This window comes from Cryptomeria japonica, chromosome 8 (assembly GCF_030272615.1).
Source record: "Cryptomeria japonica chromosome 8, Sugi_1.0, whole genome shotgun sequence".
Classification (NCBI taxonomy): Eukaryota; Viridiplantae; Streptophyta; class Pinopsida; order Cupressales; family Cupressaceae; genus Cryptomeria; species Cryptomeria japonica.
This window is the reverse complement of record NC_081412.1, coordinates 710508395-710524041: the sequence shown is the minus strand read 5'-3', so window position 1 is coordinate 710524041 and position 15647 is coordinate 710508395. Positions and strand designations below refer to the sequence as shown.

The following is a 15647-nucleotide window of genomic DNA, read 5'->3' as shown; positions in this document are numbered from 1 at the left end:
CATTGACATCTCTATGCCTCTCCCTAGGGATGTGGTTCTCATGGTTGGGGATAAGCCATAAACTCAATCATTGGATTATGAGGGCCTCCCCTTTCGTTGTCAGAGATGCTTCTCAACGGGTCATTTAACTTCAGATTGTTCTATGTCTTGCCATAAAGGTGTTGCTACTTGGTGGAAAGACGCTACTGTTGATCATTTGACTGTCATGGCTTATAATTCTGATGATGATGTCTCCTCATATGAGGTTGAGGACCCCTCTCGAGATGAGGTTGTGTCACTGACTACTGTTGTGGCTTCTGTTGGTCCCCTTGTCGCTTCTGCTTTGGCCTCCTTTGGACTTGAGCTTCTTCTCTCGATGCTCTTGTTTTTCAGCAATGGTCTTCTCCTGGTGAGTCTACTCCTGATGTTGTTTTGCAACAATAGTATGCTCCAATTGCAAACATAAACACTGAGGGGATCTCCCAGCTTGATCCTTCTTATGATGTTCCTAATAATAGTATTGCATGGACTATAGTTTGTCGCGGGTGAAAAGGGAAGTCTCCCCCCCCACAAACTCCTCTAAATTGAGTTCTTGGTGTTTCTCCTCACTCTTGAGTCGAGTAATTTTAGTTTGTTACTGGTTTGGCATACCTTTAACAATGGTTCTGCTTTGATGTTAAAGGCATATCGGACCTATGCTTGTTTAGGGTTAGCACCCTTATTTTGTTGCCTTTCTTTTTTTCCGCCTATAGGATGTTTGTATAAAGGGTCAACACCCTTGTTTTGTTGCCTTTTTAGTCAAAAAAATCCCCATGTTACATAATTCTCCACATGGAGATAGGTGGACTAAAAATATTTGATGAATGCATTCAATATTTTATAAAAACATAAGGTGCAAGTAGAGACATGGACATCTATTCAAGATAAACAATAGTAGAACTTGCCTCACTATGCTTCTAAACTTCATCCAAGGAAAGGGACAAACACATCCACCCAATATCAAAGTTATGAATAGGGACACACATATGTTCACAAGAATCATGATTGAGGACTAACACATTAAATCATAATCACCCATTTACAATCACATTTACATTTAATCACTATCACTCATCAAATGTGATTGAAGATGTACACCCAATCACACAACATACACTTGTGATTGGAGACATGCACATCCAATTACAAACAACCAACAAATGTTATTTGAGGCATACACATCCAATTACAAATGTAAGCTTTTTATTTTATTTAGAACATATATCTTCCTCAGTGTTCTCATGTGGAGGGTCTTCAATAGTTGCTTCAAAAAGGCATTCTTCATAATTGTTTGTTATAAATGCTTTATTTCTATTTTTCTTGCCATCAAGGATATCCTTGACATATTGAATGTAGTTCATAATAATGTACCCCTCTTTCTTGCAATAGTAGCACAAAATTCTGTGACCAAAAGTCAATGCGGTGGAGGTATGCATTTGAGAGTCTAAAACCAATCAAATCTATTGGTCTTTGATCCTCGACAGTCCATTTTGTGATTTTGATGTAGCTCCACTCGCCACATCCCATAGATCCTTTTCAATTATAATCAATTGTAGCTTGAATTACTATGTGTGGCAGTCTTTACCTTCAAAATTTTCAATTAATATGCTAATTTTCAACAAAATAAAAGTGTCTACTCCCCAAACAATGTCAAAGGTGTTGGTTTCACGGAAATGCACCTTGAAATGATTGACACTTTTACAAATCATAATATGAACTTTCCTTCCACCCTTTAATAGATCTTCCATCTAATATTAAAACAAATCTAATTCAATATTTACATAAAATTGTTTTTCACTCTATTGAATTAAACTTTTGATGAATTTTAAGAAGTGTAATTTACCATGATCTATCAACTGTTCCTTAAGTTGAAGATTAAAATGTTTGTTGAGATGACAAATATTACTGATAATAAATCACCACAAAAAGAAAAACAATTTCTTCAAACTTGCATATTGAATACTTACCTGGGCGAGGTCAATTAGTGATCAGGAAGGTTGATGGCATAGAGAGAGAACCTTCATTGCACTTGGAAGGGGGCTCTATCTAGAATCTCCCTATGTGGAGAGTGCATTCCATAGTTTGTGACAGAGAGGGCTCACGTTCGTGCGACTCCCAAACAATTTCAAAAAAAAAACTGCGTATTGAAATCACATTCATGTCCCTTATTTTCGATGCAAAATGGTTCTCATTATGAACAATATATTCAAAATTCTTTTGAATTATGTTCTTTGTCTAAGCTTTGCAAAAACATTTTGAATTTTTATTTTTCATTAAGGTTTGAAAAAGAAATCATGATTTTATTGAACTAAAAGTAAAGAAGATATTTGGATGCCTAGCTTTGATACCATTTCAAAGATTTAAGTAGAAATTATAAAAGCTAAATATTTTTGTTTTCGCGTAATAATATTATGCTTCTATATGTTCATTTTATTCAATACATTTATACATATTTTTAGGACATGTATGTCCTATATTATAGGAAACCTCCTATAACAACTCCCTTACATATATAATTATGAGACTAACAAGTAAATAGACATATATATATATATGTCAAACTACTAAATATACGAATTATTTTTTATTAGTAAAGCAACGTTAACTAGGGCGCCGACCCTTAACATAGTAAAAAACTATCAACTAAGAACAAACAACACCAAAAACCATGATGTTGGCAACAAAAACAATTGCCTGAAGGCAGTAAGAAACAAAACAAAGTTAGATAGAAAAGAGAAGCCCAATCAAACTGGGGGACACCCAAAAACGTGATCAAAGAGGGGGAGAGACACCCAAATCCTGACAAATGGGGGTTTGGGGAAGGGAAAAAGACTTCCCCTTTTGCCTACAAGCAACCACATTCCAGGCGATGTTGTCATTGGGACCATCAAAAGAGAGATCAATCGGGAGGGACCCCACAAAGTTATAGTATGTGGAGTTAACAGAGTGCTGCAACATAATAGGTTGCTGCAAAACATTAGCAGGTTGAGGCAAAACAACACTAGAAGTAGGTCCAGTAGGAGTAAAATGTGGCTGCAGAACAAAAGAAGCTGTAGTGGGGACCTCACGAATTGTTATAAAAGCTCATGATATAATTATACTCTCAATTAATAGTCATTGTATGACACATTAACAATCTTTCAAGAATGATATAATATTCCCAATAATGAGAAGGGGAAATGGAAAGGTAAGAAAAATGACATTGCATTGTGTGTTAGTAATGATCATTAACATTATCTTAAGTGTGGAAGTTACATTTAGAATTACATCTAATTAATTATTCTAGTGATGACTATAAGAGATCTATGACATCTTTGTGAGAAATAAAAAGTGGAATTTTGGAAATTTTTGACATAGATAGGCTATTGGTTTGCCCAATTACTAATATGTCTAGTGAGAAATAAGAGAGAAGAGCAGATCATTTTTTTCCAAAATGTTTCACATGCATTAAAATCAATCCCTTTGATTTAGATGAAATTGTTAAGAAGCAATATTTAGAAACTTATGATAGTTGTCATTTGTACCCATTGAGTTGGATGGAATGTGGTTTGGAAATCAAAGTAACTAAATGATGCGAATTCAAACTTTTGTTAATCCATAATATATTAATGTGTTTACTCTAAATTTCCTTCGTGTGGTGATTAGAAGTCCTTGTATTTAATACATGATATTTTCATGATGAGGGCTAACAAATATAAATTAGTCAAGGATGAGGTTAATTATAGCATCAAAATCATCAAGACAATATTAATTTTTCGAAGTGTCAATAAATTTATAATATTTTTTTTTGGAAAATAGATGACTTTGGTTACTCTTTTGAAGGATAAAAAACCATGTATTGTAAATTTTCACTTTTGTTAGTATTAATAAGAATTTGAATAGTTTGGATGATTTGTTTAAGAAGGTTTTAAATATTTAATGTTTACCATCAAAGAGGGAGGAAGAGCATGAGATTTAATTAATGTGGGTGTAAGGAAGAAATAGAACTGGAGGCACTTGATCAGATAACTATTTATATTTGATCTCCTTAACTAGTTACCCTTAGAATAGTAGGAGCTCTCCCGGTTGGGGGAGAATATAGATAGATAGTAGGGATCAATCTATATGGGATGGGTTTAAGTCTAAATCTTCGTTCCTGAGCTAAATTGAGTCTAGTGGGGCATCGACTAGATAATAATGTTCATTACCTCATGTTATATACAAACAATTAATTTTGGAAAGAAATGAATTAAATACAAAAACTTTATAGTTTCAAGGAATGGGCTCATATGCCCAATCACTTTTCTATGTGGATCACCACAGATGGATGTTGGATGATTTTTAAATATTATAGAGCCTCAAACAAGAATAACATGAAAGATAAATGTTCAATCCAATGCATGGATGATTTGTTAGACCAACGAAAAGATGCAAAGTTTTTATTAGGTCCCTAATATAGCTAATGATATGACCCTAATATCATATATTCCTAAGTATTTATCATATACTCCTAAGTATAATAAGTTAAGCACTCATGGCATGCTTAATCTTAAAATTAATTATAGTTAGTATGTTAAATACTCTTAACTAGGATGAAGGGGTATGTCCTTACATAGTTGAGCTTATAAATAAAGGTGGAGATGTTTCTTCCAAAGAATCATATCTTCAATATTGAATTCATATATTATAATTGATTATTGGATGTCACCCCCTCAAAGTGGTCTACTATATTTATGATTTTTACAAATCTTTTCAAGAAATATCATAACAAGTGGTATCAAAGCTATAATTTGGGCCGAGAATTTTTTTCCATCAAACTCCTAAACCACTAGGAATATTTATCTATTTTTTTCTTTTATTTTTTGGGTTTTGACATTGTCTTAGATAAGCTCCCGAAGAAAGTTAAGACTCCCAAGGTATGTTTCTAGAAAGTTATTAAGATTTTATTTTTTTTCATAAATTTTCTTTATAGGTCACAATTTTAGGTTTTTTTTTTTTTAAATTTATATTTTTTGATATCTTATCAAAAAATATAAAGTGTTTCTTCCTTGTAATTTATTTTTAGACATAAAATAGTTCCTTTAATTTGGTTGTCAAAGTTAAGTCAAAGTTTTCTTAAATTTGCTTGATAGCTATAATTTTTGAATTTTTTTCTTTTAAATTTACATTTTTAGAAAACTTATTAAAATAAAGTAAGGTTAGTTCTTTGTAACTTAATATTAGACATAAAATAAGTTCCTTAATTTAGTGGTCCAAGTTTAGACAAAACATAAAAAAATTATGGTTACAACTCAACTAGATATTATCCTTCCATAATTAATAAAAAAGAATCTATAATCCAAAATAAAAATACACTTGAAGCCATGCCATCTATAGGAGAGGAATCTTTTATGAATGTGGAAACCAATAACACCCTTTATTGTCAACCCCCTAAAATTGAGGGAATAATTCAATTGAATTGTAAAAGGGTGATACATTTTATTAAGGATAAGTTATTAGACCCATTTACAACATTTATAAATGAGGGCTTAAATTGGGTTCAAAATGTAACATTCTCAAAATTGAGGGGCTCTCAAAGCCACCAAAGTGGGTACAATCCTAAAAGACAAAATCAAGGGATAGGATAATCTTTTCAAAGTCTCGTGGAACAATATTTTAAACTCCATAATATATCTGATGATGCAAAGGTTGACATAGGTTCAATACATTTGGAATTGGAAACATCAATGCTACCAATGGATGATGAGTGAAAAAAAAGGAAAATTACTTAGTTGGAGAGAATTTACTAATGAATTAGTAACCCACTATGAGAAACAATGGTTCAAGGGGAGCTATTTTACCCAACTTACAAATTTAAAGCAAATAGGTTATGCAACTCACTATAATGTTGAACATATCAGATTGATAGTTCAAACACAAGTTGTCACACCTTATCAAAGGCTACAAACCTACATCAATAGACTTAATGAATATATTGAACATGGCGTTCATTTATTGGAACTTTGTATAGTTAGAAAATCTATGTAGCATGCCTTACATATTGAGCAATTAAACCTAACCATAAAAAGATCAACATAGGGCCAAACCATAGTATGGAAAGATAAAAATGTCACTAATCCTATTAACAAGAATGGAGCCAACTTATTTAGCCAAAGACAAATAACTAAGCTTTCTCCTCAATAAGAGGTAGAGAAAATAGAAAAAGGTCTATGTTGGAATTGTGATAGAAAATGGTATAGGGGCCATAAATGCGGTAATAATCAGAAGAGAATAATGATTATTGAGAATGAGGTTAAAGAAAAGGAAGAGGTATCTAAAGAAGAACCAAATATGGAACTAAACCATGAAATTTTAGAGGAATAAAACAATACTACTATCTCATACATGCATCAAATGAAACAAAAACACCATACACACTTAAAGTGTTTGGTTATATAAAAAAGAGAAAGGTGATAATGTTGCTTGATACAAGTATTATACATTACTTAATTGATAAAAGATTATCTCATGAGCTTAATTGTTTTGTGTATCTAGTCTCTACCTTTCAGGTCATGATAGTTGATGGAAAACAACTCACTTATGGTGGTAAGTGCCATCATATAAAACTTTCATTGGGAAACCACCATCTAGATTTTTCAAAAAAATAAATTGTTGTAGTAGGAGAAAATGTAGCTTTGGGAGTGCAATATCTTAAATAATTGGGAGCAATGTCCTTCGATTTCCAAGAATTTTTTACAACTTTTAACTCTAAAAGACAAAATTATAAACTTTTAGGAGTAAAATCACCACCATGTCAAATTATTAGCTCCCATAGGATGGAAAAATTACTTAAGAAGGGTTGTTTTGGTCTAGTGGCATAACTAAACTTTGTAGAAGCACAAGATATGAAAACTTAACATCCATTAGAACTTCAAAAGATCATTCAAAACCACCAATAAATTTTTCAAGAACCCAAGGAATACCCCTAATTAGAGACCATGATCATGCCTTTGAATTAATGCCTATAAGCATTCCTCCTAACATTAGACCTTATCATTAATTTAATAAACAAAAAAGGTAAAATTAAAAAATTAGCAAATGAAATGTTAGATTTAGGAACCATTCAGCCTAGCAAAATTTCCTATTCATCTCTAGTGGTTATTATTAGAAAGAAGGGAAAGTCATGGAGAATGTGTCCTAATTATAAGGAATTGAATAAGCTCACTCTTAAGGATATTTTTTCTATTCTTGTTACCGATGAATTATTAGATGAATTAAATGGTGCAATTTCCTTTACTAAGTTAGATTTATGTTCTCGTTATCATCAAATCCATATAAACAAATAAGATATAAATAAATTTATCCTTAGAAAATATGATAAATAAATATATGAATTCTTAGTAATGCCCTTTGGTCTAACTAATGCCACATCAACTTTTTAAAGCCTTGTGAAATCAATGTTCTACCCATTTCTTCATAAATTTACGTTGTTATTTTTTGATGTCCTTATCTATATTAAATTATGGAAGAACATTTGCAACATGTAGAGAAGATATTAGAAGTTCATGGAAGATAATCAACTCTATGCCAAGAAATCCAAATGTGTCTTTGGGTTAAAAGAAGTAGAATACTTGGGACATGTGGTGTCACATTAAGGTGTTGAACTAGACCCCAAGAAGATTGGTGCAGTAAAAGAATGACCTAAGCTTAAAAATATTAAAGGTTTGAGAGGATTTTTGGGTCTGATAAAAATTTCTTTGTAATTATGCTCATATCACAATACTCGCAACAATATTATTAAGAAAGATTCCTTTTCATGGTTAGAGCTAGCCAATGCCTTTGAACAACTAAAGAAGCTCTCATCGCAACTCGAATGCTCACTACACCAGAATTATCTAAGACATTTTTGGTAGAATGCGATGCTCATGGACATGGAATTGGGATAGTACAAATACATCAAGGATGTCCACTAGCATTTGAGAGTCAACAATTCAAAGGAAAAAACTTACTAAGGCCCACATATGAAAAGGAAACGTTAGCTATTATTCATGCAATTAAATAATTGTGTCAATATTTAAGGCATTTTGAAGTCAAGATAGATAATGGAAGTCTAAAATATTTTTTGGAAGAACTATCCTTACCAAAACAATAAAAATGGGTTACCAAGATGCTAGGGTATGACTTTGGAATCATTTATAAAAAGGTTAAAGACTATTTCCTTATTAAAACCTAAATGGTTATAAGTTACAAAAGAAAAGTGACAACATGATCTTCAAATACATAATCTCATTCTAAAAATTCAACAGGACCCATCTTCTTTTGATAAGTATGTTTGGAAAGAAGATTCATTATGGTACAAAGGTAGATTGTTTTTATGTAAAAATTCTCATTTAAAAAAAGACACACCATCTCAAATGCATGATTCACCAATAGGACATTTAGTTTTTTTGAAATACCAATCATTGTATAAGGAAATATTTCTCTTGGGAAGGTCTAAAAGTATATGTCAAGAAAATAATTGTTGAATATTTAATATACCAAAGAAATAAAGGTGAAACAATAAAGAATCCATGTCTCTTACAACCATTACACATTCCAACACAACATTGAGAGGAAATATCAATGGACTTCATTACGAGGCTGCCAAAGTCTAATAATCTTGCTATAATTTTAGTTGTTGTGGGTAGACTCACTAATTATGCACATTTTTGTGGACTTTCTCATCCATTTCATGCTAGTTGCATGGGTAAAGTATTTATGGAAAATGTACAAAAACTTCATGGAATTATTAAAGATCATTGCGAGTGATCTTGACCCTACCTTCACTAGCATATTTTAGACAAACTTATTTACAACATGGGGTAAACAACTAGCACATAGTTCCTCCTATCATTCACAATCAGATGACAAAACAAAAAATGTGAATAAATGTTTGAAAGGATATTTACATTACTTTTCTGCTGATAAAAAAACACAATGGTCCAAATTGCTACCACTAGCAAAGTGGTAGTATAATGCATCATTTCACATACCCACTAAAATGTTTCCATTTGAGGCTCTTTATGGATACCCCCATCATCTACTACTTTTTATATACAATCTCATCCTAAATCTCATGCTATAAAGGATCATATTCAACATCAATAAGAAATAGTACAAATCCTTAAGGATAATTTAGTTATCACTAAAAATAGAATGAAACAAGTTGATCAACATCTTAGTGAGAGGAATTTTGAAGAGGGAGATTGGTTATTTCTTTTATTACAACTTTATAAACAAAATTTCCTTCAAAAAAATGAGAACATGAATCTTGCATCTAAATTTTATGGTCCCTATAAAGTTATCCATCCAATAGGAATTGTAGCTTACAAACTAGAAATTTCACCCTTTTTTCCAAAACTCATTCTATCTTCCACGTCTCTTGTTTAAATAAAGTAATAGGTAACAATATTCCACTTGAATTAGAATTTCTAGAGTTAGATGAAGAAGGCAAGTTTATTTAGAACCCGAGGATATTATTGAGAAAAGAGAAACAATTACGAAATAAAGCTATCTTTGAGTTCATAATCAAGTGGAAGAATATGCCAATTGAAGATGCAACATGGGAAGATGACCAATATATACTAAAACATCCAGAATTGTTGAGCATTAATGATAATGCTTTTCTAAAGGGGAGAGGCATGTCAGATCCCTAATATTATAGCTATTGATATGACCCTAATATCATACATACATATATTCCCAAGTATATATTATATATTCCTAAGCATAATAAGTTGAGCACTTGTGGCATGCTTAATCTTAACACTAATTATAATTAGTAACTTAACTCTTAATTAGGATGAAGTGGTATGTCCTTACATAATTAAGCTTATAAATAAAGTTGGAGATGTTTCTCCCAAAGCATCATATCTTCAAATATTGAATTCATATATTATAATTTGATTATTGAAGATCACCCCCTCGAAGTGGTCTACTATATTTCTAATTTTAAAAATTATTTCCAATAAATATGATAACAATTTTTCACTATGTGGGATCTCAAATCTATGAACAATCAAGAATGAAAGAGGGGGGATTTTTGAAATACAACATTCAAAATAAACTAATGTTTGTATGAGCAGTTAGTACTTTTATTTATTTATGCAATGCTCTATCTTATTTTATGGGATCAATCATAATGATGTGTTAAAAAAATTCATAGATACACGTGTGTTGTGAATTGAGATAATGGTCTATTTTTTAGTGCTACATTTAATACAAGGATTATAGGTGTCAAATAAAAAATAACTTTCATGCAACATAAAGAATGCGAGTTTGTAAAAAGATCTCTAATCCATTTAGAACACATGATTGGATGAGGCCTGACATTGGATCCATAAAAGGTCAAGGCTATCACAAATTGACTTACTCCTAAGACCACCACCAAGATCAAATATTTTTTGGGAACATTATAGTACACATGGAGGTTCATTTCAATTTCTTCACCAACAAAACACATCTAGAAACCATCAAAATAATTAATAAGAATATTCATTTATTGTGAGGAACATGATATTACTTTTGAGAATTCTAAATGTAAAATCAATCTTTGAACATTGTTTGACAACTATTCAATATTGAAATGAATGTGAGTATGCTTTAGGATTGGTTTTTGCAAAGCAATAAGCTAGCTTGTTATCATTCAAAGTCATATGCTTCTATGATAAGTAGTTATCTCGTTTATGGTAAGGAAATATACACTCTAGTTCAAGAAATTAATAAATAATGCATAATTTGTTAGGAAAATAAAATATTGGGCACAAATATCTCTAATATACACAAGAAAAATAATTATTGTAGCTGAAGCACTACAAGTGAATGGATTTTTCTCACTAATCGCACATGATGACCAAGTAAAAGAAAGAAGACACAGATGTAGAGGTAGATATGTTATCTAGGACACCAATCATAAAATAAGTTTAATCTTTGAATATAAATTTAAAACTTGATTTTTTAATAATAAAGGTAAATGAAAGATGTCTAAGATGTAAATTTCCAAAAACAATTCTAGCAATTAAAGTGCAAGATATTTTTGGATTAAGGTAAGAAGGAAATAAGGGTCTTGGACCCTTTAGGCTTCCAAAAGGCTAAATGAAACATTTTCAAATAGGCTATAAATTGTAGAAAAAATATTACAAACAGAGAAAGAGGGACAACTACAACCATGCTACCAAAAAAGACAAAAAGTAATAGAGAGAAGAGTATAGACCATCAACATCCCACTTAAAAAATCCCAAGTCGAGAGGGAGTTTACCTATATCCTATAGCACAAGTATAAGATTGGGATGAAGAAGCAAAGATACCTCATATGAACAATAGTCCAAGTACAATTGTCATTGAAATGCTCATTACAAGGGGAAGCATGAAGAGATACCCTTGCAAAGGGCATTTGTTAGCAATGAATACAGAGCATCCACATGCACATGATGAAGTGAATCAAGTGGATATTCCCTAATAGAGAATCCATTGACATGAGAAGAACAAGGAGGTGAACTATAATGTTAGAAATAGGATCCTTAGCCTAGGAATGCAAACTAAGATCTTATTCACTATTTCCACATTCATTAATCCTTCATTGGGAAACAACAAACAAGGTCCAAATTCAATCCAATAGGAGAGTTGAATACTTTGATTGATTGTTTCTTTTTTGAAGGAATGCATGTTGATATGATTAGATATGAAATGCAAGCTCAAGGTAAAATGGTAGGAAATTGATAACATTTAGCTTATACAGAATTGGAAGTAAAGATAGAAGCATAGATATGGAATCAATAGATAGAGAGGAACCTGTCATAAAAATATGGGGTAGAAAGTGCCAGACTATGGAGCTAGGCAAATTAATCTTCAAGGTGCTTTTTTCATTTGAAGGTTCTAGATTCTAGATTAGAGGGCTCCGTAGATTTGTTGAACTATGGAGCTGGGTGAATTAGTCTAGGGGTTTTTGCCTATTCAAAGTCTTAAATTGTGCATCTCAGTCTACTCTATGTAATTCCACAACTTTCAAGTGTTGGATCTATAACCTACACACATAAAAGAGGGAAAAATGTTGGGATGTATAGGGGCTCTCCTAAGTCGAATCCCATGGTGTTTCCATCTCCACAACAAGAATGACGATGAAATAAATAGCTTACCTCTGGTAGGGCAAAGGCTAAATCAGAATTGAAATGCTAAATTTAAATGATATTACCTTAGGATTGATAATGGTGGTGATGTAATTATCTTTAAATAAGTCCTTAAATTGTTGATATAATTTAACATGAGATGAAAATACATATCAAGATCAATCATGAAAACATATTCGCATGTAGGTTACTATAGATTGTTGCTCCATAATGTTGAATACTCAGTTCTATAATTTCTTTCTCAATAGGAATGATTGAACTTGTAACTATGATGATTTATGAATGAGAAATGATTGCTTTATATAGGGTTCACAAGGTATTTCCTATTTTAGGAAAACTTCCAACGGTCAAGTCAAAATATAGAGATCAAATAAAAAATGGCAAGAATCGACACTCACACATGTTTGAATTTGGGTCACTCAAAAAGGGAATAGAGAAAGGTGGTTACCGAGTTTCTAGACTGAGCACAAGATCTAGTCACAACATTAGCATATGACAAAATTTTAGGTAAGAGAGGTCCAAAAATAGGCTTGAAATGAGCTAGGAGAGATCACACTAAAGCGATGGCCCAGACTAGAGTGTGTAAATGTAAGGGGACACAATTTACAACACTATTGGCTCCAAAGTCAAAGATAGGTTGATTGGAAAGGGGCAGTAGGATGTTCCACCGTAGAGTCCAAGGGTGTTGGAAGTGCACTAGAAGCAAGAGAGACATCATCATCTTGGGAGGATTCATTTGACCAATCATCAAAAGTGTGGATAGTTAAAGTGCAAGAATGTTGTTGTTTAATGCAAATGATAATACTACCTCAATGATGGGCTACTTTATATGTTAGATAAATTATGTATCTTGAGAGAATAAATATATCTATTAATCAGGGTAGAACATAATGCAAAGGTTTCAAACCATTTATATTTTGATAAGACCATAGTGTTAATTTTTTTACCTAGGTCTTAGTGACTATGGGCAACCATAAATTTAGGATTTAAGAAATTTATATTCAATATTCAACATATTGGAGAATAATTATAAAGTATATCATAAATATATAGGCCCATTGGATATGTGAATCAAGGAGATGACATGGCCAAGAGATAGGATTTGAACTCCCAATCATTTCCAATCAAGAGATGGGTTAACTCAATTTAACTTAGACAAAGGGGGGCTAGAATAAATAGAGGTGGCACTTGACTATCATAAAAAAAGGAATGATGAGGTGGTGGTGGAACTTGTGTACTTCAATTCAAGGTGAATACATATCATTATTAGCTACCCAAGCGAGAATAATTAAATACTTCCCATAAGAAAATTTAATAAATGGATGTAACATTACACTTAGAATAAACATTATCCTAGATGAAGTATAATATCTACACCACCATCCCCCCTTAAGTGTGAAGAAAACAAAAATGGGTCCTAATGATGAGGCCATGTTAGGTACCCATGTATAATGATACCACCCAAAGAAGGAGAAAGACCCTAGAAAAGAGAAATGTGAAAAGAGAGACTAGGTAGCCCCTAGATGTGATGTCTCTTATGTTGATAGCTAATTTGGTTATTTGGATGCAATTATCAACTCAAAAATAGCTCCACCATTCAGTAGATATGCTAGATACTAAAATATACATGCTCTTAAAAATCTAGAAATGGACTAAGCCTATTGCATCATAAATCAGATACTATGTTAAATTTTCATATATAATAATTCTACCTAGGACCTAAAGCCTATGAATGAGGAAAGTTGCATTGGTTAAAATCCTTCCAATGTACATTTGAATGAAAATAATCTTCGTGGAGGAAAAAGTAGTCCTTTACCTTATTTCTCTAGTGCTAAGAGGAAGTTTTTAACTATGTTAAATGTGGAGTGCTTAATTCCCTACAATCAGTAATGAAGTTTCACAATTTTTATCCTTGGCAAGGGTTTTCCATGGTGAAAATCCTTTTAGGGTTAGTATAATCCATATGAATGACTCTAGCCCAATTAGAGGTTGACTTTGCAAAAATATTTTATGCTAATTTAACACCTAATACTGTAATGCCCGCCAAAATACCCTAGAGAAACTAACTAAACTAACTAAAAAATAGAGATAATTTTTTTTTAAACATCTACTAATGCAACATAATAAACTTAGGATCATAGATTAACATCTACATTAATCATTAAAACATCATGAACATAACCATAATCATAGAAATATAGAGCACAAGCGGAAATAACAATACATCTCACTATCATCCATTCCCTAGGGTACTTCAATGTCACTACTTAAACAACTCTAACACATAAACACATTCCCATCTAACATATCATATTCTCATAATGCAATCATTTCCTAGTCAATCACTTTCTTATTAACCATGAGATTTACTAACATAATATGCATATTCTAACATGTCCCATTATACCTTTAAGTTCATTTTAAAAGCACCAATTAAATGTTCCCACTTCCCTTTTAAACCATCTAACATGATATTATCAACTTTCCATATGAAGTATCACTTAATGCACCTCTAGTTAATTTCCATTAAGGATATCCATTTAAATCTACATGTACTTATTCATATCCACATTCTAAAGATTTCATTAAGAACATGCTTTCTATTACCAACATATGCATTTAACACTTTCACCATGATCATAGGTGCACATTAGATAATTCTAGTAACAATACTCATCCATTTGATTTTCCTTTCCAATCTAGGATTACACATACAATGAATATCCAACTGCAATATTTATAATCTATTACAATTCAACATGAATTCAACCTACTACAAGTCCTATTACACATGATCACAAGCTATTAGATACATGATCTTTCTTACAATTACATTTTCCTTGTGATACAAATACACGATATCACACTAATTTACATAATTAATGCTCCAAAGATCCATCCATCTGAAGAAAAGATAATATTCCACAACCACACACACTAGATACCAATGAAGAACATCCCAATGGAAGAAGGCATCAAACTACCCATCCATGTGGACCAAAAGGAACCACCCCTCATGCTAGGAGATGACATGGGTTCCAACTCGCACTCAAGACCTAGGATGACACCTAACAACCAAGGGACTCAACATGACATCCACAAGATAACAACGAAGAAAAAACAAACCAAATCACATCACAAGGGTAATCATAAACCAATAAACTCCCAAAGGCATAATCACTAACAAAGGCATAAGGATCTCCACTTGCACCCCTGATAGACATGTGCAACCATCTCAACCTATAAGCAATCAAGGGAGTTTGGCTTACCGTCTCCACGATCTTCCCAAGCTCATCCCGAGTCTCCACTCAAGGGCTATGAGTGGGGCACCATAAAACATTTTCATTATCTTGATTATGTGAATTCCTAATTACCCAAACCCACTAATAAATTATTATGGTTATCACTTGCAATTAAACATAAACTCTTAATGTGGTCCCATGGCAGGTTTAGACCCTAAGAATCCTTTCTAGGAACCTCTTAGAAGCCTATTGCTCATGACCCTGG

General features: G+C 32.2%; 1 protein-coding gene and 1 non-coding gene across 2 annotated transcripts in view; both read left to right on the top strand.

Annotated features, from left to right (window-relative positions):
* The first annotated feature begins 205 nt into the window (after nt 1–205).
* Nucleotides 206–15647, top strand: part of LOC131857925 (uncharacterized) — a 50716-nt gene continuing 35274 nt past the window's right edge. The window contains exon 1 of the mRNA XM_059210716.1: nt 206–388. Within this exon, the coding sequence (XP_059066699.1) occupies nt 206–388 (183 nt within the window). The remainder of the gene's footprint in view (nt 389–15647) is intronic.
* LOC131071309 (U1 spliceosomal RNA) lies at nt 1978–2137 on the top strand. The gene has a single exon (XR_009112496.2). It is a non-coding gene; the product is annotated as a U1 spliceosomal RNA (small nuclear RNA).